Source organism: Aythya ferina, assembly GCF_964211825.1.
Source record: "Aythya ferina genome assembly, chromosome: 6".
Lineage (NCBI taxonomy): Eukaryota > Metazoa > Chordata > Aves > Anseriformes > Anatidae > Aythya > Aythya ferina.
In genome coordinates this window covers 16,729,935-16,755,067 of record NC_140303.1, presented here as the reverse complement: position 1 = coordinate 16,755,067, position 25,133 = coordinate 16,729,935, and the positions used below count along the sequence as shown (strand labels likewise).

The following is a 25,133-nucleotide window of genomic DNA, read 5'->3' as shown; positions in this document are numbered from 1 at the left end:
CAAAATAAGGCACTTTGCTGCTTGCACAAGCTGCTTGCTCTGAGTCATCAGTCTCAAGAGCACCATTTCAGGGAGCAGTAGCACCAGCAGCTGGACCTGCTGGATCTCCAGGAAGCTGCCCTGAGTACAACCCTGCCAGTGTATCTTGGTCTTCTGCTCTGGCCTGTCTGAGTACAGGAGTCAGACCATCTACCTCAGCACCCACTGCCTCCACTGAGCTGCCTCCCAGACAGTGCTCCACCTGTAGCCTTACTCTGATAAGGTGAGAAGATAGAGCAAGTCCAGGTTATGCTCAGGAGACTGCAAGGATTATTGTTAGTTTTTGTTTGTTTGTTTGTTTTTTGTTCATCTGTATTACTACACTGTATTATAGGGATAACTTCTCCTGAGTCTGGGATCTAATCTGGTGGTTTGGGAACAACATATGGTGTTTGCAGACCTACGGACAAGAATGCAGATGGTTCTTTTAAAACCACAAGTACTGTAGTACTGTTAGTCAGAGTCAGTTCAGGAAGTGTTTGGAGGTCTACGCTAACAGCTAGCCTGCTTGTTACCACTGCATGCTGTCCTCATACATGTCACTCTCTCAGCACACTCAGCTCTTCAGGGTTTGTAATAAATTATCTTTCCAGAAATAATGACAGAAACAACATTCTTTCCACCTGGCAGTGATTTATCCCTGGTATCTTCCCTCAGTAGGTGCTCCTACTAACATATAAATAAAATACAGCTTTGTACATATGTCCAGAGCAACCTAAAGGCTTCTCGGCAACAGTCAGAAAAACTAGCATGAGATCCTGACAGAACAAGACAAATGATCCTGACAGAACAAGACAAATTATCTCAGGTTCAAGGTCTCAGGCTATTCACTTACAAACTTAGTCAAACTTGAGAGCAATCTGAAAGGAATTTCAAGTGGAAAGGGTTCAACATTTTTTCATTCTTTACTATATGCTAATTTGGCACACTCTGATTAAGGATTTTTAGTCTTTGCAGGGCACAACATCAGAGAAGATACATTGCTAGTCTGAACCAATGGGGGAAGATTGCTTCTTCTTTATTATGTAACAAGGAACGTATGTGCTACCTTAGATAGTGCTCCATAGAAGATATTAATTTAGTGAAAACTTCTCTTCTTCTTTTCCAGCAACACTTGGAGTACTCCATGTGTGCAGCACACATGGAGTAAAAGTATTAATTGCAATGCAAAAACATGAATGGAAAATATCTTAACTTTCACAAAACCTATAAAATCCCTCCATAGCTTTTATATATAAAAAAAAACTTATCATATGTGTATTAATAAAATAGAAATCTGTACTCAAAAGTATTTGCACTATTCACAAGGTCCCTCTAGATTCTAATCAGCTACCATGAAGGTCTTCATGCTGTGATCCAGTCAACTATAGATGTTGCTGCAAGTGGCCTCTTTATGGGGGCAGTTTTCTATAAATCTCTTCCTTGTTCTCACAGAGGTTTTGCAAAACAGATTCAGACAAAATCACACATAACAGATATCATTCATCAAGGTCTAGCCTATACACCAGATACCTCCACTTATCCATCAGTTTTCCTAATGTATGTTCTACTGTAATACCATAATTCTGTTCAGAAAATACCTTCATCGGGTGGTGGAGGAAAATAAGGGGATCCTAGAATCTGGACAATTAAAATCTCAACAAGGTCCATAGATGTCCTGAACATTAATAAATCTATTTCTCCCTGCAAAAAACCTTCCTGATTTCTTGGATCTTGCTGGGCCTCACAATAAGATTGACTGTATACTCTATAACTGTATACTCTATAACCATGACTCTATAACCATTTACCCTCAAAGAGTTCTTAAATCTCTTACTGTGAGAAGCTCTGTCTTTTCTATGGCTGTTAATAGTCCAGTTTAACTTAACTGAGTCTATCATATAGACATATAATTTATAGAGCACTACTAAGTACTGAAAACGAAGAAGAAATTAGCTTTTGATAGCAGTGTACACCTCCAGAGTAATGTAGCAGAATGCTGATGTACCAAAATCAAACTAGCTTGTTAGTAGTAGATGTAACTGGAAGTGGCAAACTTCCGGACAGCAAGTTCTCCATTCTTCTACATTGAAGGATGTTGGATGTAGATAGCCCAGGACTGTTTGATTTCTGTAGGCTGTAGCTAACTGGTCCATGCCATGCCATGCCATGGCATGCCTGCCAGCCATGGATCATCATAAATTAGCTGTTTTGTCCTTTTGACCACACAGTATTAGTTGGACAATATCAAAAGAGGCAATTGATCATATGAAATTGCTTGTGCAGAAGTGACAATATGAATTACATCTCCTCCTCAGCTGCCACTTCTGCCTAACTCTCAAGTCACCATCACCATATAAGTAAGGAAGCTTGTTCTTACTTAATATTCTCTTAATGAGAGAGAAAAAAAGATGCTGCTTTGGATGATGGGGAGAGAGACAAGGCTCTACATACCAATGTATCATTCCTGACAGTCAGTATCAGATCATGTTCAGTTCTTCACAGCAGTGAAACACTATGCTAAAATGTTCTAGGTGCTTACTTGGAAACAGCACAGACTGTGTAGACAATATGTTCTCAAATGGCATTCAGTTAACCTGGATCAAGGTTATAAATTGTGTTCACACAACAATTATCACAGTCATTTCACTTAGATAACTGCAACCCCAGAAAAATTTTCAGTTATGGCTCATGAACTAAGATGTTTGATGTAGGTTTGTTATTATTAACTAACAACTGGCAAATCAAAAGTCATTTTTGGACTTATTTGAGTCTAATACAATCTGTGATTGCCAAAATCTTTATTTTGGGTTATTTAAATAATTGTCTACAGCATAGTCCCAAAAAACCTGTGATAAAGAATTTTGTTCCATACAGTGCAGAACAAATAGCATTTCTAATAGCAAAGTACCATTTTTATGTTTCTTAACAAATGCAGCAAAACATCATACTTTGAATTGTTGGCTTTGGTATTTAAGGCAGATGTCAGCATCAGTTAGATGTCAGCATTAGCATTAATATGCAAAAATAGACTTTTTCAAACCATCCCTCTAAAGATAAACTGAGTAACACAGAGCCTTATTACATGGGCTGTAGGATTTCCTCTCATAGGCTGGCTAGGCATCTCTCTAAGCCTCCTGAGAGAACAAAACAGGGCCATCTAAACAAATATGAAATAAAATCAATGAATACAGTACAACTATGTATTTTTATAGGGAGAGGGAAAATAAATAAAATAAATTAGAAGAGATAGTAGGGAGTAAACTATAAAAACATCCCTCCTTAGTATATCATACCGTCTTCTGCTAATTTCTTCCATCTTTCTTTGTTTGCTTGAATGATCTGCATCAAGTTGTTCTTAAAGCTTGTTAGGTCTACAGTTGCTAGAGAATTTTCTGCGTGAGTCCCTCCATCACTTGCTGTAGTTTTAAAATTGTGTCGTCTTTGTGTTTCAGCATTGCTTACTGCTCCCAAACTATTCAGGCTGCAAAAGGGAAACACGCACAAAAAATAATAAAAGTATGAATTAGGTACACAATAAGGTAGTTTTTAATAATACAGTAAGAGTTCATTTTAGTCAAATTCCTACAGGTAATCACTATATAGAAATAAGAGTGCTCAACAAAATATGCCTAAAAAGTAAGCCTAAGATACAAGACATTTCTGCAACTCATGAATCTGTAACCTGGGAATGATTCTTATCAACCTTTCTCCATGAAAGCTGTGGAGTGGGGGTTGTGGAAATACGTTACTTTTAGGTTGTATCTTGAAAGAAGGTTTATGTAACCATTTTGGAGCACCTTCTTTGCTATGTTTTTAATCAGTATCTTTGAGGGCTCACAGGAAAAACGTGATAGCTATTTGTTGACCCATTTGAAAAAAGCAAGACATGACAATACATTGGCAGATAAATGAGTTTATCTTCAGCTAAAATTTCTCTTCAAGGTACAATGCTTTCAACTGTAGACAAAACAGAGTGTAGTACAGTGGCAATACAATCCAACCCTTCAAAATAATATGGAAAATTAAAATATCCAGAACTTTATTAAAATAAATAATAATTAAAAAATGGCATTAACCACCACTTACGGGCTACTACTGCAGCTACCTTACAAGTGTACAGGTCATTTGTATGTGAATATGCAGATACATGTAAAGGTAAAGAAAAAAAATATTTTTTTAGGATGTAAATTAATTCTGGATTAATTTTAATTTTAGAATGAAAATTTATTCTGGCTTTGCACAGGTAATCATATCACACCATACTATTTTATTTTGTAGACATCTTCTATCATGGTGCAATAATCAAAAGCTTGATGGGCAAAAAAAAAACCAAATAAACAACAACAACAACAACAAAACTGCATCTCATTAATAGTGTATTTAAATCACTCAAGTGGAATTTAAATTGATTCATTTTTACCTTCCATGTATACGTGAAATAATACTAAAATGGGAATGTGAAGAAACAAAATGGCATCTTTATCAGGAAGTGCGGTGATAGAACAAGGTGTAATGGCTTTAAACTAAAAAAGGGTAGATTTAGATTAGATATAAGGAAGAAATTCTTTACTCAAATGGTACTGGAACAGGTTGCCCAGAGAAGTAGTGCCCCATGCCTCAACGTGTTCAAGGCCAAGATGGATGAGGCCCTGGGCAGCCTGGTCTAGTGGGAGGTATCCTTGCCTGTAGCAAGGGGATTGGAACCAGCTGATCTTTAAGGTCCTTTCCAACACAAACCATTCAATGATTCTGTAACAAAATACTCAGAAAAAAAAGTGCCTTCACCACTTCTACTTCCAAATGTCTCTCAGAAATCAAAGAACTGTTAATTAAAATTATACTGAAAAAGACTCAAGGATAACAGAACTAAGAACTTCATCTATTACAAAGATTATAGTCAAAGGAAAAATGTTATCAAAGATGCAGTAGAAAATAAACTTATATTTTAAGTGTGCATTCTAATCATTATTGTGTTTTTGCCTTTTATTATGCATGATCATCCACAGTCGATGGAGGAATAGCATACTGCAAATACAAGACAGCACCACATGGTGGCAATACTGGATAGCTATTTATGTTACTTTTCCAACTGTTAAAATAATTATAAAAATTCTAAGAAAGACATCATTATGTTAGTTATGTCAGTTCACAACAAAAACAGTGTATTCATACCCGGGTTATTATGTTAGTTATTTCAGTTCAAAAAAAAAAGGTATTCATACCTGGGTGTCCTAAATGCAGGACTTTCAGATTTTGATGCTTCCTCTATAAGAGGCATAACAATTTTCTCCATTGAGTCCGTAAGAAGAGAAAATGTTGGTTCTACTATGAAATCAATGAAACCTGAAGGAGAAGAAAATTTTCACAGCTCTCAAAACTAAAAATAAATTCTTGATATCAGGCTGATTTTCTGACTATAGTCCTAACAATATAATAGATACCAGTTGTACAATCTTGAGGGGAAAAAAAGCAGAACTAAAAAAAAAAAAAAAAGAATCTGTGTAGATATAACTAGACAACAGTAATTATAGCTTTTCATTCCTTTTTTTTTTTTTTTGTAAATTTTATGTACTGCATAACACGCCTACCATTTTGAAATGAATATTAATTATTGAATAGAAGGGAAGCACAGTTGAGCTGAGGGTCTAGAAGTCATACTGTCTCTTTTACCATTCAACACTTCTTGCCAAGGAGTTAATACTTCAAACTGCTGTTTATTATTCTGTGGAGGTAAAGTGTTATTTCACAGTGTGTAGGAGTGTTCTGTCAAATCAGTGAAGAGAACAAGTAACATCCCTAGGAGACAGCATTCATCCCACAGTTCTGAGATGTCAGCTCTGAACAATGTCTTTTACATTTTAAAGTGCTCATCAAGGTATGGAATGACACAGTGAGAGAATGAAGCATTATTCACCACTGAACACTTAAGAGGAAAAAAGTACAAAATAAAAAAATCTAAAACATGAGCTAGCAACGGATTTCCAGGAGTCTTCATACTCTAACCAGGCAACAGAACACAAAGGTGAGCAGCAGTGCTTCAGCCTAGGATCCATCTTCCTTTCTGCAGTAGGTGTGATGCTCAAGTGCATTGCCTTTCAAGTCTCAGTGAAATGGAATAGAGGACATTCTAAGTAACAAGATCAGACAACACAACATGCTTCAACTCAAGGGTAAGACACCTTCATCTGTAGAATCTCTCCAACAGTTCTGTATCCACTCATAAAAAGTACAGCTGTTAGTAGGACATGCTGATCTATGCAGTATGCATCTAGGGTAGCTTCAGTGATCTTTACCAATTTTTATTACATTATTATTGCTGAAGGAAATAGGCGTAGAGAGACCCAAGACCTGTATTTCTGAAAATGGGAAGCTGAATTTTGCCTGCTGCTGACCAAAATGAAATTAGAATTGATGAGAACAGAACACAGTGGTCCTTGTCAGCCCAAGGAGGCTTGGCCATGCCACACCAGATCTCTACAGTCCAGACATCTGATGCGTGAATTAGCTTTAGTTGAGATGCATCTAACATGTTACCAGGTTTTCAGATTGTAGGACAGATAGACCTTCAAGTTTTTAAGCAAGAGACAACCTGTTTGAGGATATTATCTACCAAACTCTGAAGTGTGTACAATAAAAACTGGGCTCATATCCAGTACTTTGCTAAATCCCTCTCCTATCCCTCCCTCACACCACATGTGTTGTAATAGGCCTATATTCTTTGGAGACCAGTATATTGTTGCTTTAAGGGCACATGAGTTCAGTGAACAAATTGGTACAAAAAATACTTTCTATATGATGGGATTTTGAACATTTAAGATTCAAAATGGGTGTAGGAAAGGTCCACGTGATTTTATATGCTCCTGCACATAAAAGAAGAAGAAAAGCACAACTTGTCATTACCTATTTGGGATTGAGCTACCAAAGTAGACTTGCGGTCACAGAGTGGTGAAAACTGAAGACCTAAAGCAGCCTCCTTGTCTCCCTGCAAACAACAATGTTTAATGTTATAAGCACGTATTTAATATATGGACAGAGAGACAAATGAATCTGTTAGTATTTATATATTTATTTATTTGTTTGTTTATATAACATTTATATATTTATTAATAATAACATTTAATATTTATATAACAGTATTTATATAAATACGGTTAGTATTTATTCAACAGATTACTTTCTTCACTTATATGCTTAAACAAAAACAAGCTGCAGGCAAAAAGAAAAAATCACTCTAGAATTTCAGGAAAAGTAAAAGTCAAAATTATAGCTTACATTTGACAATTTTTATATAAAGGAACTTATTGCAAGCAAGCTCTTATCAAGAGCAAGGCATCTGCCAATGAGATTTAACATTTGTCAGGGAAGAAAAATAAATTACTTTTTATATGAAGTCTGTCAGTATTCACTATTTAGTCCTGCTGATCTCAGATGTAATGGGATCAGAGACATTTAGTGTGCATGTAATGGTACACCAAACATTAAATGTTTCCTTCTATTATATTGGTTTATTCAATGTGTAAAATTTCTTCAATGGATTCGCACAGGTAAAGGGCATGATCTGACTAATTCATTCTCACTAGCATGCATTTCTCTACTGTTGAAGACAGAAAAAAGAAGCACAAGTTTAATTTCATTACTAATATGACTTGTGTAAACCTAGTTCTCTAAGTATTTGAACACCTTACACCTGAAAAGACTTTTTTTTTTTTTTTTTTTTGTCAAAACAGTCTAGACAGGGTAGTGTTATTACCATTTTACAGCATGGTAGGTCAATTGACCTGCAAAAGCTCAGAGTGTCCTGTTGCACAAAAAGCTGAGGAGACAGATCTTTCAAAGGAAGATATAATTTGTGTTGCTGAACAAACCTGGCTTCCAGAGGCACTGACATTATAGACCAAGGAAAATGGTCTTTCAAGTAAAATGGTTCTACATGTTAGTCATGGAGAGTGCTGTTTCATGATCATTCACTGAGCAGAGGTAAAAAATATACCATTTTTGCAAAGATCTTATCAGAAGTTGATGTATAAAGGGGGCAGTATCAACCTTCCTTAGTCTTTTTATCGTATATCACATTTCTAAACTTCTCTCAAATCTAGTTTAATAATAGCAATGAAACAACTTCAGACACAATAACAGATGTAACCCACAGATTGTGTTTCATGTGGAAATGGAGATTTTTATTACTATGGTAATGATAATAAATTTTACACCCAAGTGTTCATAACTTGCCTTTAGTGTATAAAAGAACACAGGTTCAGTTACTACTAAGAGCAGTGCTACTGGTTTCTCTATGTAAATGCAGGCAACAGATTGTGATTTAATATAAAATGGGCTAGTTCTAACAATTCCAGCCATTGTAAATATAGGATTTCTAAAGCAATATTAATTTTGCAATCTTCTGTTAAACTAGATATTAAAAAAGAGAAAATTCCACACTGGTGAGGGATACATTTGATTTTTTTTTTTGATGCTTTCAATTAAATTAATTAATACATAATCAATACTGAAGTGCCATATAAAACCAAGTCTATCATAAATAGACATAAAGGACACAGCATTGATATCTAAATTGATTACTAGAATCTCATGAGATTTAAAATCAAGATAAAGATCAACAGAGTGAAAAAAAAACTCTTTTCTCAGGTGCTGAACTCACTGGACAAATTTTCTTTTGCACTTTTGGATCTCTGCAGACTGAGAACCTAATGTTGTCAGAGCTGTGGTGCTTCTCTGAGTGACTTGAACTATATATTCCTTAGTTTTAAGTTTTTGAGATGGGTGGGTGTATTTCTATTTTAAACAAATAGCTCAGATTTTCCTTGGCATTATAACACACCTTCTGTAGTTGTTTTTAAACTTTAAAAGTTCTTTGGCATTTTCCTAGAATTTAACACTTGCACATATTTTAATTATGATTAACAGTTAACAAAGATTTTCGTCTAGGTGAATGTTTGGTTTTTTTGCTAGGGCTCACTACTTTGAAAGCTGCCTGTTAATACATTGTTTTCTTGGTGGTAGTTAACAAGCTCTGCTGCTTTTTCCTGCAAGGCAGTGGAAGTAGTTGAATTGCTATTTTTAGAAAAAGTAATTTTTAGAAAAGAAGAGGAGGACTTAATGGATTTTGTATACATTTGGACTACTTCATCTTGGCTGACACAGATCTGGAAATCCCAGAGATTTCCACCACACGTGTTCAGATCAACAGAGCAGATGAGGTATAACCAAGCCAGAGCATATAGGAAGCAAGAGGCCTCCCATGTCTGCACTACATTTCTATATGTACAGTTACTTCATCACACTTTATATGTGTTGGAACTGCTCCACACATGCTGTTATTCTTAGCCATACCTATAAAGGGGGAATTCAATTCCTTGCATATTCCTCTACAGCCTAAGTGACTTTCACATTTTATACTGCTGAGCTGCAGAAATACACACTTGGTGACTTGATTCTACTGCTAAATGCTTTGAACAGTTTATTTGTGATCCAGTTACTTTGTCTAATGAGAGTATAGCTAAAACATTAGCTGATCCTATGCACTCAACAACCAGCGTAATGCTGTTTATTGCTAATGCTACATCCACTTGACTGAACACAATTGCCTCACTGTCCCATGGGCTCTGCTAGTCTGTCTCTCTGTGTCTGAAATGTTTTTACAGTTGGTCATTTCTGACCTTTTCAAGTAATATATATCTGTGGTAGTCTGCTCTTCCTTTTTCCTCTGAAGTTCAAAATCCTCATCATTTCCATTTACAGAAACAGACACAAACTCGTGACACTACTCAGTATTTCCACAAAATTTAGTCCATTCTTTGTTTAGATTAAGTCACCAGCTCTCCACTCTGTCTCCCCACTGCAAACCCCAGAGTCAAGGATGTCCTGATGCTCCCTATTGAGAATTTGTAAAAAGAACCACTAGCAACTAAGCAAGAACATTCTAGGGCAGATCAACCTAATAACCTCCTGGATACCGACTGACTGGTTAACTTACTGGCTTTTATTCTCTGATCCTTTTTTCCAGCGTGACCTGATTTGAAAATGTTAATATATAGCAAAATAATGACAATCAAGATGAGTGAGACATACACTGTTTCATTATCTCTATTAACCATTTTTAAAAGCTGTGCATAACTGTAGGAAGTGTGTAATGTCTAAACTGTATTTTGGTTACTTTAAAAATATGCATGGCCAAAATAGTCTTTACAGGGAAAACGTTCCCCCTTCAGAGAAAATTTTTTTCACCTGCTGAGGTGAGTCAGAAAATGGCAGCTGTGACACCAACACCTATTATTTTTTTTCTTTGAATTCAGTATCTCACAAAAAAAGACTGTAATAAGGGTGTGCCTTCATTTTTGTTTTTGGATATATCCTACAACATCATCTATATATCATCCAGGGTTAACTGGATGATTCCCTCTAACCTCTGGTTTTGGATCAGGCTGTTATGAAAGCAAAACCTACATAACAATGTGGTATATGCATGGCAATCAAAAGTAATTGGAGGGTTTTCTGAAATATTAAATGGAGATAGAGCTTTGCATTCTTCTTTGAACATGAATCTTTCTATTTCAAGTCCCTCACCCTACCCTATCAGCGCTTCTTTTTAACTCAAAGCATATATACATTTCTATCTACAGAATGAAAACAGCTTGACAAGTTATATTATTATTGAAAGAAAAAAAATGCTACAATACTTAAAATCCTGGCATCAGCTGAAACAGATACGGAGCTATAACAATTTCATCTTATTCACATAAAGTTGAATTAATGTCAGTGGTATGTATTAAGAGTAAGGAATATATACTACTGACTATGTTCGTCAATCACAACCAACAGCATCCTTGCTGGTAGATGTAAGAAAATACTTAATTGTGTAACAAGTCCTTCTTCAACTAGTTTATTTAAAGATTTTTAAAATGGCACCTGTCGAAAAAATTCTTCCATCAGGGCCATGGTCCACCGGTAGTGCAGTTCCCAGGATTTTGCTGGATGGCTTATGTCTGCTGCATGTAGAATCAAAGACATGGCTTTGGCTTTGTCTACCCTGTCAATTCAAGGACATGCTCCAATTATCTCAGAACAAAAACATCTACTTGAAGTCTTTTCTTGTACATGAGCTCATTTAAAGACTACAGATAATGAACAGAATGGAAAATGACCTACCCCTCTGCCTGCTGTAGAGTGTGTCGCATTGTTTTAATTTGTTGAAAATGACCCGACATATCTGTAGACAAGACCATCTCAATGACCAAGCTACGCAACTCCCTAAGAATAATTAAAAGCAAAATGACTAATTACAATTCATTTATTCTACATATGGAACATTTCTTTAAGCAGTACTTGTTAATTTATAACTTTCTAAACAGCATCATGGTTTTTATTACATTTATTTATAAATAAATAATTAACAACTTGACCATATATTGTAAAAGGATTGTGTAGAAGCAATGTACTTCAAAAATGTTCTCTATAAGCACTATTTCAGAGTCACACTGGTTTGGAATTCCTCTTTTCTAGTATATAAACTAAAATTAAAGTCATTTCTGTAACATATTATAAGCCACTCCTTCTTTTCCAAAAGTAAAGTACTCAAAAAAAGTCAGTCTCTAGGCTCACCAACACACAGGAGAATATATTGATATCTTTTGTTACTGCCCTCATATTAGTGCAAAGCATGCACAACACTAAATCTAGGAAGAAGACTGAAGAACCTCAAAAGACCAAGATGTATTAGATCTGAAATGTTATGAACGTTTCACCAATATATGAATATTATGTCAAACTACAACTCATCTCAGAAGTTCCTTAATGCCTATTACATGAGTTAAAACAAGTTCAGGATTTATAATTTATCTGTATCTTGTTATTAGGGCCAGAGATTTTGGCTTATCCATCAGTTTTCTCTTAAGTTAATATTAAAATAGTAAAATATGAATCATGTGAGAAAGCATATTGTTTTTCATTGTATGTGAAAGTACATTTATTTTGCCAGTAATTATTACTAATTTGGAGAATTCTGCTTTTCTCAAGGTAGAAGGATTATATGTAGACCTTGTAAGAGTCTTTTTTTTTTTTTAAAGAAACACATTTTAAAAGAGGTAAGTTGTAGTTTTCTTTAGGGTTGTTAGAATGTTTTTTTTTATAATAAGATATCAAGATGAGTCAAATTAATGGCATATTTAAGCTGATATCCCTGATTGTTTTTTTGTGTTATTCCTGACTTACTTTGATATAACTGGATAAAGACTCAACCCTCTCACTTCTACTCAAATGATAATATCCAGCCATAGCAACCTGAGTTTAGAAAATGACTTACCTTGTCTGACCTCATAATGAGAGACTAATTTGCATCCCAACCTTTTCTTCTCCACAATGCTTTGAAAGCGTACCCTTCAAACATAGCCAAATCCATTTAAAAAAAAAAAAAAAAAAAAAAAAAAAAAAAAAAACAACAAAAAAAAACTAAACTGCATGAAAACTAAGGGCGCAGCATTGTTAAACCCTGCTGTTTGCAAAACTGAAATAATTATCACTTCCATTCCTACGGAAGATTTTCCTATTAACTTTCCAAGTTCTGAAATGTCTTTCAGGAGTATTCAGTAATACATGTAAGCCCACTCCCATTACATAAGACACATACACAAACAAAATGCAGCTTCTGGTAGATTCACACTGTCATGGCAAGTGACAAACCCAAATTACTACATCTGTCACCTAAAGAAGAATAAAACAATTTAGCACTGTCCTTTTCACACACTACTGAAGATTTCAGGCCACCAAAACTGCTAAATAGCAAAGGAGAAGCTCTCCTACCTACAGTCTGCAATGATTTTTCTACCTGCACTCTCATCCATCTAATGATGGATGAGAGATGTACAGAGAGACAGAAAATACAGAACTGGTAGAGAAACATTTAACTAAAGTTTCACTAGATCCAAGGAGGCTCAGTGTACTACCATTGGACAGAGGATTACTCTTGGAATCAAACCATTCCTTAACTGTCTCCCAGCGAAAAAGACCCTCTCAACTTCCATATTGAAGGAGACCTCAGCCAATCTCAGACAGAACTCCTGTAGAGAAACCTCTGACTACTTCATTAAGCAGTCCACAGCTAAAGGTATTGTGATAATACAGTTAGCACTGCTCACACTACCACAGCAAAATCATGCATAGGTCTTACCACCTTTTGTTCTATGACAAGAAATGTAACTGTAACATTTATAACACATAGCAATTTTGGGGAGCTCACATTTTGAAGAATACTGCTTTTGTGTATTCAGTATCCATTTTTCTTAAGTAAATGGTTATCTCCTCTTCTATCATCTTTTCTTAATCTTTCCATAAACATATGTCCTACGTATATTTGTAAGTAGCAGATGAAATATTATGTGAAAAAATGCCATGAATAATGTTGCAATAACAAGAGACAAGGAGAAACACGTGAATTTCTCCATTAAGTAGTTATCCAATAAACAGAAACTAGTTTTACCTGGATTTGTTCATGACAAAGACAGTTAGTCAGTTGGGCACACTAGATCATAGAGTTAAAACTGCAGAAACAGGATAGGATGAGAACTGAAGACCTAAGGCTCATTTTGCAAGTTAGAGCAATCCTGCTTTCCTCAGGCAGAAGACTCCCAAGAACAGTTGTGAAATAGATGTTCATTATGCAATTTTTTGGTCTTTTTAATATAACCATTTATAATATCAATGTATATTTATGACTAGAAAGGTTTGGGACTTTAATACTGCCTGTCCATTTGTAATCATTGACATAACGTACAGGGTGCTAAAACACCATGCACCCAATAAATTAAAGGAGAAAGTGGGAGAAAAAAGGATACCTCTTTAGTTCCTGGGAGGGCTAAGTGATAGAAAAAAACTAATATGAAAAACTGGAACATATTTTCAGAATTGAGAAAAGAGTGAGAAATGACTATGAATGTCACATGCATTATCCACAAAGGGCATCCTCATTAGGATGCTGGCAGTGTTTCCCTGTTCATACCCAAATTCTGTGTTTTAAACTTAATTGAAGCTGACAGTTTATTAGTTCATTTATCTTAAAGTTAACATGCAGAAAAAAAGTGTAATACTATAAAGTCATTCCTAGTCATTTTGCTTCATCTTGTTGAAATAATTAGCAGAACTACAGTTTAAATAAGCAGAGGAATTAATTACAAAAAAAAAAAAAAAAAAAAAGAATTCACTGCAACTCAAAAAACAGATCTGACAGCGGTCAAGGAATTAATTAGTGCCAGGAAGTACATTAAAAAGTTAAACAAATTATCATTTTAATTTACTGCCAATATGATTCAGTGCAAATTTCAAAACTGTTAGTCTAGTAGCTTAGTCACCGTCCTTGGGGGTGTTTAAGGAAAAGTTGGACATGGTTCTTAGGGACATGGTTTAGTGGGTGATATTGGTGGTAGAGGTACGGCTGGAACAGATGATCTTGGAGGTCTTTCCAACCTTAATGATTCTATAAATTTCAATGTAGATCCAAGAAGATCACTTTCTAAATAATTAGAAATTGAGGAGCTTTTTTCATTGTACCAACAAACAATTGTATCTGATGACAGGGTAATGGAAATATTTTTGAAAATTAGAAATAAATACCAAGAAATCATGATTTCCATGACTAACCATCTAAAGCATCAGACTTCTACAGACTGCACATGTTCTCAGACTGGCACTTTGGAAGTTACGGGTTTCATTGAAAGTATAGATCCTAAATATCTGTCTAAGTAACAAAACATGGAACCGTGTGTCTAAGTGTAGTTGCTTGAGATTATTAATCAGGTTTCATAAATTTCTTCTAAATTGTACTGAATAGCCCCACAAGTTGGACCAGAAATTCTACTCTCTATTGATTTCAAACCCACCAACTTCAAACTGGCTGAATATAATAGTGTGCGGCCACTTTAATCCATCAAAATTCCCAAAGCTAAAACAAAATCCGCCAGTAAGTTCAAACTGGCTTACAGTGAGAAGAGATTGAAAAGCATTTAGTCTGTGATTGAGTAACTTCTAAAGAAACATGGTATAGCATCACATGTTCAAAAAACATGGAGAAAAGAAATGCAATAGAAGAGGAAATGGTCCAGAAAACAGGTCCCAGCAGATCAAGATTCTTTCTAATGTTAACATTGAAAATCTGGCTGTATTATTGCAGAAGTTCACAATTTACTTCCAGAGATCTTACTCCAGAACTAAATTTACAATACAAACTTTATGATAACTAAATCCAAATGAGTATCCTCTGAGAAGAAATCCTTTATGAGAATGAAAAAGTGTATGTTTCTCCTTTCACTTTTTACTAAATTAAAATATTAAAAGTTCTTTAATATTAAGCACATTGGAGCACCTAGAGAAAATAATGAACTGAAAACCAAAAGGATCAGCTGACTTATATTCAATAATGTCTTTGTTTAGGGATGTACTGATCACATAGATAAGTAAAATCATGTAGTTCTACCACGTAAGTCCTTTATCTGTAAATATATACTATGCCAAAATTTGTTGTGATATTGATGTATTCTTATAATTGTAGAGTTTTGTAAAAATATAAATGAAGTAAAGTATAGCTGTTATTTATGGTTATTTATGTTATGTTATTTATGGTGGCATCATTCACTGCGGCAGAACCTCTTGGAAGCAGAACATCTCTATCTGGATTCACAGTCCACCTATTTAAAAGTTATTTTTAGGATCTCTAAATGATAATAGCTATGTCTACAGAAACACACAGAAGATTCATGTTTAAGGGCTATATGTAGTATTCTATGCTATGCAAACATGCCTCTTCTAATATCTAAGAAAAACCTCTAACACCTGCTCATTTTTTTCTTACATATCTTGGTATTTGTGCAATGTCAGTTATGATCCTTTCTCTTTCAGCTAGTGAAATTTCCTTCAGGAAGTACATTAAGATAAAGAAAAAAAAAAGAAAAAAAAAAGTAAGAATTCCGTAGTGCTTGGGACTATAACTCATTTTTTAATGCTTAACCAAGATATGACTATGCTGTGCTACATTACACAACAGAAATTGCATAGGCAGTAGTGATCAGACTTGCAGTAGAGTGTGACTCTGCAATGGGGTTTTAACCCACCGTTAGACAAAGATAACCTACCTCAAGAGGGGCAGCTCTGAGGTTTTCCTGAAGAACTATCTTATCAGAGACTGTCCGCACAGTCCAGCACTGTGCCTCATAAAAGCACAACCTCAGTATTGGCATCTTCCAAACAGTACTTCTTTACACCACAGCAGATTTCTCTAATCTCTAAATATCCATTACTTCCTCCAGAGCCAAGAATTTTTCCTGTAATTTGAACTCTTAAAATAGACTCCATAGAGAAGGCCTGGAGTTTTTATTATTTTTAAACATTGGAATTATGTCTGAATGTCAGAAGATGACTTACCTCCAGTCATCTTTGGTTAAATTTGCCAGAATGTTCATCTCTTCTTCTTGCATGAGTCTATAAGCAGCACTTACATGATGATTTTCAAGAACAGAACGATCATTGTACAATATTGCAACATCTGACCTAGTGTTAAAAGACAGGAAAAAGGAAAAAAAAGACATGATTTTCAACAGCATCCCAATGATAGCACTGGAGAAGGTAGGACATTATTCTCTATGAGAATTATTGAGTATATAGACATATATATGTATATATATAATAAACAATGTTTATTTTTTCTATCAAATACTGATAAGTTTTCCATACTAAATGTATAACAATTTATCATTATTACCATCATATGTATTGTTTGTGGGAAAGTCATAGTTTTAGATGGATAACGTTCTATTTATCTAATAAAACTGTGACAAAAAAAAAAAAATACTGTGAGGCAAGCCTAGAGCTTCTTGACAGTAGACTGGATCATAAAGCAACAGAAATGCTCTAATTAGGCTACTCATAAAAACTCTTTGGCAATACAACCATTTAAAATTAAATACATTCACAAGAGAGGTTCTACAAATAGAATGGATATTAGGAAGTTACCACCTCTGTTCTGAGAATGAAGTGCTTTGGCTCATGCTGCTCAAAATCAGAAAGAGCTGTAAACATTAAAATGTTTTAAAACTTCAAATTCACATGTTATAAAAGGATGCCATATTTTGTCAGAAAAACAGCCCAAACTTAAGCCTCATAACAAAGACATAGCAGAAATGCAAAGCCGAATTTTTGATTGCATATAAATGCTTTCTAAAGCCAGACTGTTACCTTAAAAGTTAGCACCATCAACCATATCCTTTCCCTCCTAATTAGAACCTAACTAAAATACCAAAATTACATATAGATTCTTCAGGAATTTTAATGTGGTACAGATTTATCATATTTCAGATTTCAATAATTCTTGGGGAACCTGTTGTCTCAAGACCTTTACCCAACTTGTTAGGCCTCTTTGGGTCTCCCTTCTCTGCTATACATCCCTTCTGATAAAACTGTCCCCAAGTACCTCTGTTTGGTCAACTGAACAGTCTGTAGCAGAAGAGAGGTGCATTGATTTAGCAGTGCAGCTATGATGATACAATAAGGTTCAATAATAGTATATATTTGGTGTAACCACCCACATGTATGATAAGATACGAGGAAATCTGAAAAAAATAAAATAGGACTAGAAAGTTTACTTAGAAAGAACAAACCATATCCTACCTAAATAAAGAATATGTTTATGTCCATAATTCATGAGAAGAATAATGATTTGCCAATCACATACATTTCTGAAACACACTTTGGCCCACTTAGCTAATTATGTCAAATTTTAATCAGTGTTGGTATTTTATATGACTATGACAGCCATTTCCTCAGGATTTTGCAGGCAAAAGAAACCTGGAATCATGTCATGGGATGTCACATCAGGGCCAATTTTACTAAGAGCAAAGAATGAGCTCCATGACAAAACAAATACCTGCTTATAAGTATATCCAAGTAAAAGTCAAAAGCATAATTCATTCTTCCACTTTTGCAATACTTCAGAACAAAATATTAAAGACAAAAATAGAAAAGTAAAATAAACTTGGAACTACAAAATGAAGTTTATTTTTAGCAAGACTATGCTGAGGAAGAAAAGAATTATGCCTTTATTTTAGCTGAAGATCTATAATTTTTGATTTATTGAAGAGCATATCCCAGGGCCTAAGTATGTTCTGGATTTAATTTAACCTTAAGCCTTGGGCTCACCTGTATAGGTGAGTGCAAGGATACTTCTGTTCAAAGTAGTAATACTTCTTGATAATAGAGATGTTTCATTAGAATATGCCAGTTTTACTGTATTTATTTATTTATTTACTTTGAAGAGCGTGTGAAGTGGATAGCAACTGAGGATACTGAAAACAAAGTACAGTCTAGAGTGTGAAAACAAAAAACAGTAAGACACTTAGTACTAAGGTTAGTATCAGGTATACCACTTATCACCCACTAAAGGACTGGTCAGTGATTTTTCTTTGATAGGCTGAAAATACTTTAAGTTATATGCTGTTGTTCTGGACCAGAGGATATGAAATGCTATGCCTACATCAGAATGCAGTTAGTCTGACTTTCAAACTGGATTTCTTTATCATAACTACTGCAGATCCTGTTATAACATGCTAGGAGAGGACCCTTGGTATTGATTTATAAAGCTGTGCTTAAAGTTTTCTCCCTGAATATTCAATTCATAAAACTAGGAATGGCCCAGCTACCTCATGGCAGTATCAGTAACAGGAATGAAACAGTTCAGATGAATCAACAGCAAACTCCAGACATGATACGTTAGGGACCACTTTGCTTACCTTGTCTGAATATGAAAATTATTTGTGGTCCCAGTATGTTCATAATCATGGATGGCAGCTGCAAATATCATTGCTAAAATTTCCAGTTCTGTGAGCCAGTGCTAGTAAATGAAAAACAAATCTTAGTCATAATTTCTATAACAGCCTAATTCAGATAAATGCAGTACTGGAAGCATTTTGCACTACCTTCAACTAAATTAAACTTCACCCTTTTCTGATTTCAGTTGACTATAGATTCATAACACCTAAGTATTATGTAATAAAATAAGTCCTTGTGCTTATTAGGATTTATCTAAGACCAAGTTAAATACTTTATGATCACAAGCAAAGTAAATATTGGCAGCCAAAATACTTAAGAAGTTATTAAGAAAATTACATGGTATATTTTGCAGCTGTTTTGAGTAGAAAGAATCTAATCTACTAGACACTATCTGGCATTTGCTGAATTATGGTAAATTCATCTAAAAACTTGATACAAAATTAAGGTTATAATTTATCTTTTAGTGAAAAATATATAAAGTTCACCATACTTTTCTAGGTAACACATCAGTATTAACTATTTTTCACCTGTACTGTAGTACAGAAATTAGGCCCATGGGAGATTTTTCCAGTTCTAAATTATATTGTATTTTGTGTTATCATATCATTCAGCTAACTAGAAATGTAAAAATGTGGTGCACAAAGCTGGTATACAGTTTCACAGAACAAAAGGCAAGAAGGATCATCTTCTATACAAAATAACACAGACCCTAGATTTTTATGCGCTTTTATACAACTTCCTCATTGAGAATGTCCTTTATAGATCTTGTGAAATCATCTTTGTTATTTTATCTTTCAAGTTCTATTTTATTACTGAGAAATGAAGCTCAAGGAGAAAATGTACTCCATTTAAAAATGGGGGTAGAAACATCTAATATGGGGGTAGAAAATCAAAATTAACCCTGCAATCATAGGACTGATTAAGCCAAATGCCAGTTAGGATATTTTCACATATATTTCAGACTTTTTTCAGTGTAGAAGTAAGCTTCTGTACTATAAGATCTAAGAATGATCTTCATCCTTATGCACCCATTTCAGCACATATATGTATATGAATAATATGAAATGTATAAGATGCCAGAAGTTGTATTATTTCTTCAAAGAAAAATATCAAAATTCCTAAGTTGCATGAGAACAATGAAATAGGTCATTCAGTGACCAAATAAGATAGCTGAAGAACAAGTAGTGCTGGCTGTTGGTGAAGCTGTATAGATTTAAAAAGGTCACAATGGAGGAATGAGAATGTACTGTAAGCAATTCTAAAAATGGAAATGATGACCTTCATAGTATTGTGTGTCATAAGAAATTGGGCCATGACTGCTCCTGGCTTTCACAATCTTTTCAACATACCAAACAGAATAGAAACCCAGAAATTATTAGTAACTGAATCTAAACATAAACATTTTCTTTCAGATGCCTTCTCAAAGCTTTTTTTTTTTTTTTTTTTTTAAGTTGCTAGATAATTCATTTATAAGTCGAGTGCTTCTTAAAAACAGTATCTATAGATTATACAGAATATTCATACCATATTATATGAAGGCAAGTATTCTAGACACTGTAGCAGTACAGTTAAAATTCAGATTAATATTAAAATCTGCAATCAGAGAACTATTTAGCTAAAGAATTCCCAAGAAAGCAGGAGAAAGCTCTTAGGGAGAAAATTAAGAATTGTTTCTTCAAAGAGAGAGGGAAAAGCAGTTCTCATGTATCTGGAAGTCTGACAGACTACAAAGAGATGGAATCTACTTCCCTCCTGGAAGATACTGTGTGATGCAGGTGTAACAACTCTTGGAAAAGATCTCTCCTATTGAGAAATGTTTTACAGTACTATAAATTTCTTGTAACTAAATAGATGCATTTCAACTTTTCATGAACTCTGGTTCAAACTATTTTTTTTTAAACAACAGTGGATTAAAAAATGAGTAAGAACAGGAGTCTGACAATACACTTGTTGACAGTAAAGACATTTTTTTCCTTTCATTTGAGCAATACAGGTACGTGGGAGGAGAAAAGGGATGGTGGGAAGATGATCGATGACTCAAAAGTTCTTTACAAGATGTATTCCCTGAGACTTGGATTCTTGAATCTTTATAAAGATGAAGACTTCATAAATGCTAGCTTGAGATGTATATTTTAGTTGTATCATCTGGGATTTAAAATCTTGGGGAGTTTAATAGATTGTCTGCCATCTGTGATATCTAACTTTCTAACATACATCTGAAGTGTCTGAATCTTTTTTCTTAAGATAGACAGCCAATATCTTCTGGAAAATATAATGAACATTTTATTTCTTTAAATGAGACTCTGAAAATGTGTTATTCTTCACTGAAATCTTTTTACAGGCTTGTGGAAAAGGATAAGTTCTGAACAGACAAGAATTTTGGCAAATGCCAAAATATGGCTGTATTCCAGGTGCCCATAAAAGATACAAAATGTATGACCTCCTCAAGAGGAGTCATAAAAAGCATTTTCTTCAACCTTTTTCTAACATTTGCTTCTGTATGTCTTTCAGAACTCAACAAGCATGACAGCAATTCTTTGCAAGATTTGGGAGTCAGTACCAGTTCTGAAAAGATACAGTAAAAGCACAAGAATTTCAAATCACACACCAGTTTGCAAAACTCACAGAAATTTGTTATACGATTGCATCAAACTGATGTATCATCCAAATCCAATAATTTGTTAGATGATATAGCAGAATTAAAAAAGCTACTGCAAGTAGCAATAAAAAAGCTACTGCAAGCCAATGCAGTAATCTGAAAAAAAAATAGTTTGAGAAGCCAACTTCAAATCATTACTGAGTAGGGTTCAGTAAGGGTGTAATCAACTGGGCAACAGGAAAGAAAGGGGAAAAAAAGTGTTAAGCAGAACATTTGTGCATGATACTGATGAGTTCTCAGACTGCAAATGACATTTGGGACAGAAATACTTTGCAAGCTGCAGAATCACTAGGCCTTCTTTCAAACACTGATTTCTATAAACATTTCTTCTGCCTGGCAAATTGCATCTGTTTGAAGGCACTCTTGACTAAGTGTCGTCCTAGTTAGATAACTTTCCAAGAACTTTCCAATATCGTAATTCAGCAATTCAAATGTGAATATTTAAAAACTGCCCTAATTTTATAGGAATATCTTGTACAGGCACTGCAAGATTAATGATCTTTTACAGCACAGTAACAGCAAAGTTTATACTTTCCTAAAAATATTTGTCTAAATCACATCAAAGTGCAGTTACAAGGTTAAGTTGCCAATTGGAGAGGCCTTTCTCATTCTCATGTGCACCTGGTAAAATAGCAGATACTCAAACACAAAACAGATTCCTTCATTCAGCGTTCAGAGACACCTGAAGTGTGTTGCAAAGTTGTTTAGTCAATGGATAAACATCCCAAATTGAGTGAGATAGCTCATAAAATTCAAACCTTGTCCTGGCATCACAAAGAAAATCTGGGATGCTACTGCCTTTTTTGAAGGGGGTAGGAACACAGGCCAAGGGGATGTTTACAATGGGGATGTTTATAATCTCTGAAGAACAAAGGGATTTTTCTCCCTTTTAAGCTGCTTATCCTGCAACAGAGACTTGTCTCACATGACTTCATGCTTGCACTTGACCTCACAGTAGAAGACAAGTCTAGGATAGGAACCATGATTCCTTCAAGATTTTTTATTAAAATATGTTTTCTGTAGGTGAACATCTTATACAACTGTAGTTTGGAGTCAGAGAGTTGTCCAGCGTATTCTTCAGTCTCATATAGAAGTCTTTCTAATGGAAATTTTTCAATGTTGAAGAGAATCTTGGCTGGTGAAGACTACAGATTTCACTCTATAAGTAGCACTTGTATTAATATGTAGTTTACAAGTAAAAAGCTTCCGTTATGCTATAGAATTCTTGCAATGCGTAGGGATTTCTTGCCTCTGCTGAAGCCAATGGCAAAGCTTTCAGTGAGAAAAGGCTGAACATAAGTGAATGATTTTCATTTATTGTCTATATGTTGGAGCACAAACACTCAAACTCAGCCTGAAAATTTTTATTTTTATATCTAATGGAATTGTTTTGTGGCTCTGCAAATAGAAATCAAATGCTATCACTTTCCACTTTCTTTTTGTTTTTGTTTTGCTTTGTTGTTGTTTTTGTTTGTTTGTTTGTTTTTAAGAAAAAATGGTTAAATCCATAGTGAAGACAAATCATCAAAAGAACATAACAGAAATGTCCATTTTCTTTCAGTCAATATTTACTTTTGTTGAGCAAACTGATAGTGAGGAACCTCCCACTACGCGTATTAAGTGAAAGATAAGTGCTTAGAGTAAAAATGCTTGCACAGATTCACTTCAGATTCCCAAATAATTACTAAAGAATACTGAGATATTGCAGTAATGCAAAACAATATAGGCACATTCAGTATGTAAAGGCAATCCTAAATAAGGTTATACATGTAAACTTAAAGAAAAAGCAGTTGCAGAGTGTTTGAGTAAGGCTGCACTGATTCAATATACTTTTCAATGGCCAAGACCTCAGCAAATACTAAAGTTTCCTTGCCTGATCACACCTCCCAGGCTCCGATGTGGAAGCAAAAATTCTCACATTCCCACTCCTGCAAATGTACCCCTTTCAGTATGATACACAATGCACAAGCCCAGAAAATGAAAAATGAAAACGGTTTAAGATTTTTTTTTCCCTTTTTTCCTCTGCATCAGGAGATTTCCAAGCTAGAAAAACTGTTAAAATTACATGAAGTTCACAGTCTGAACTAGTTTGGAATCTCTCTGCATAATTTTCAAGGGAGCTTTTTACTGAAAACACACACATACATTTATCCAAAACATCAGAGAGTCTGCAAAAAGAAGTAAATTGAACTTCATAGTATTTCTTACCATGATACCAGTGTGAATCATTATGTAATGCACAGTTTGAGTAACATCAGCTGCATGGATCAAATTGTGATATGGATTTTTGTATTTGCTATAACCAACCTCAAGAGCTTCAGCAAATGTAATGAGATTGGGAACAGGGATCTGGAGGAGGGAAGCAAAAATTAAAATAAATATTTTTTCTTGCAACAGATGCAAAGTTAATCATGCAATAAATAAACCACAAATAAGTACATCATAGAATTTAGTTAATAAATAAGAAACGAATAATTTAAAAAGTAAAGGTCTAAAATCTAATATGCTTCTGGAAGTCTTCATCCAGTTCTTGTAGATGTTACATCCTACTACATGCACCATGCACAGGAGGTGGTTAGTGTATAAGAGACTTTAAACCTATCAATCAAATCATTTTTAGAGGTTTCTGTCTGTATGCATGGATTGCTCATATAAGAAAGGTATAACAGATAGCAGCCAAACAATAAGATTATTTCTTTTTCTTCCTCAGCATTACATTGCCTGAGACAAGTTTTCCTTGAATTGGATAGTCTTCATTCCCTCCCTCTTGCTTCCTCCAAGCAATGTATGAAGTGCAAGTACTATCTACCACTGTTTTTCCCCGTATAATGAAATGATATTTCCTTAAGATTTTTTAAATTATTATTTAAGATTTTTCTTTATTTAAATATTTATTATTATTAATATTTAAAAGCCCTGCAAGGTAAACTGTGGGATTGAGAATGGGTTTAAGCCCACCAAGCCAATAACACTGTGTACTTTCTGACTGTGCTGTTAGTGGTGGCCCTGATGTGGTTCTGACTTCAAGCACCCAGAGCACTCCTGGGAAAAGATGAGTTTGTGTTATTGGTTAAGTCATTATTCAAACCAACTTCAAAATGAGCCAGCCTCTTCAAAGGGTGTAAAATTTTGCTGTGGAGAGGTCTTTAACTCTATTGAGACTTTAGTTCAGTACTATCATAGTGATAAATCTGACACTTGACCCAGTTTTTAATCTCAGCCTTTCAAAGCTGGTTACAAATATTCCATATTGTATTGCAACACCCTGCAAACACTATCTAAAAGCAGCCTTCTCTATGTGTATCATCAAAGTTGGTTTGGAGAGGAAGGTTCAGTTGAAACCTCTCAACAGTTTTGACCAACACAATATGAACTAGGCTATGAATAGAGTATGTAGAACTACAGTTTTCTGCCTTATTAGGAATCTTTCTTCCATCTATTTAATCTATTTAATGCTTAAGGCATTTAACTGCTCAATAGCAACATCCCATCCCAAACTGACTTGACATGGGTCTACATAGCATTCGATTTCTTGGGCTGCAGAAACATTTGCCTGCTCTGGGTGAAGTTTCATTCAGTGGAACTATTGGCATATTATGATCTTCCAATTAATATAATCTACAAAATTCTG

At 34.7% G+C, this 25,133-nt stretch overlaps 1 protein-coding gene across 13 annotated transcripts in view; it reads right to left on the bottom strand.

The window, feature by feature from the left end:
* PDE1A (phosphodiesterase 1A) overlaps positions 1–25,133 on the bottom strand; it is a 253,162-nt gene that overhangs the window by 18,078 nt on the left and 209,951 nt on the right. For all 13 annotated transcript variants that reach the window (XM_084524828.1, XM_084524834.1, XM_084524839.1 and 10 more), the window contains 8 exons: positions 23,711–23,851; positions 18,804–18,904; positions 16,444–16,569; positions 11,185–11,286; positions 10,945–11,065; positions 6,922–7,003; positions 5,244–5,364; positions 3,315–3,502 (listed from right to left, as the gene is read on the bottom strand). In XM_084524828.1, the coding sequence (XP_084380954.1) occupies positions 3,315–3,502; positions 5,244–5,364; positions 6,922–7,003; positions 10,945–11,065; positions 11,185–11,286; positions 16,444–16,569; positions 18,804–18,904; positions 23,711–23,851 (982 nt within the window). The remainder of the gene's footprint in view (positions 1–3,314; positions 3,503–5,243; positions 5,365–6,921; positions 7,004–10,944; positions 11,066–11,184; positions 11,287–16,443; positions 16,570–18,803; positions 18,905–23,710; positions 23,852–25,133) is intronic.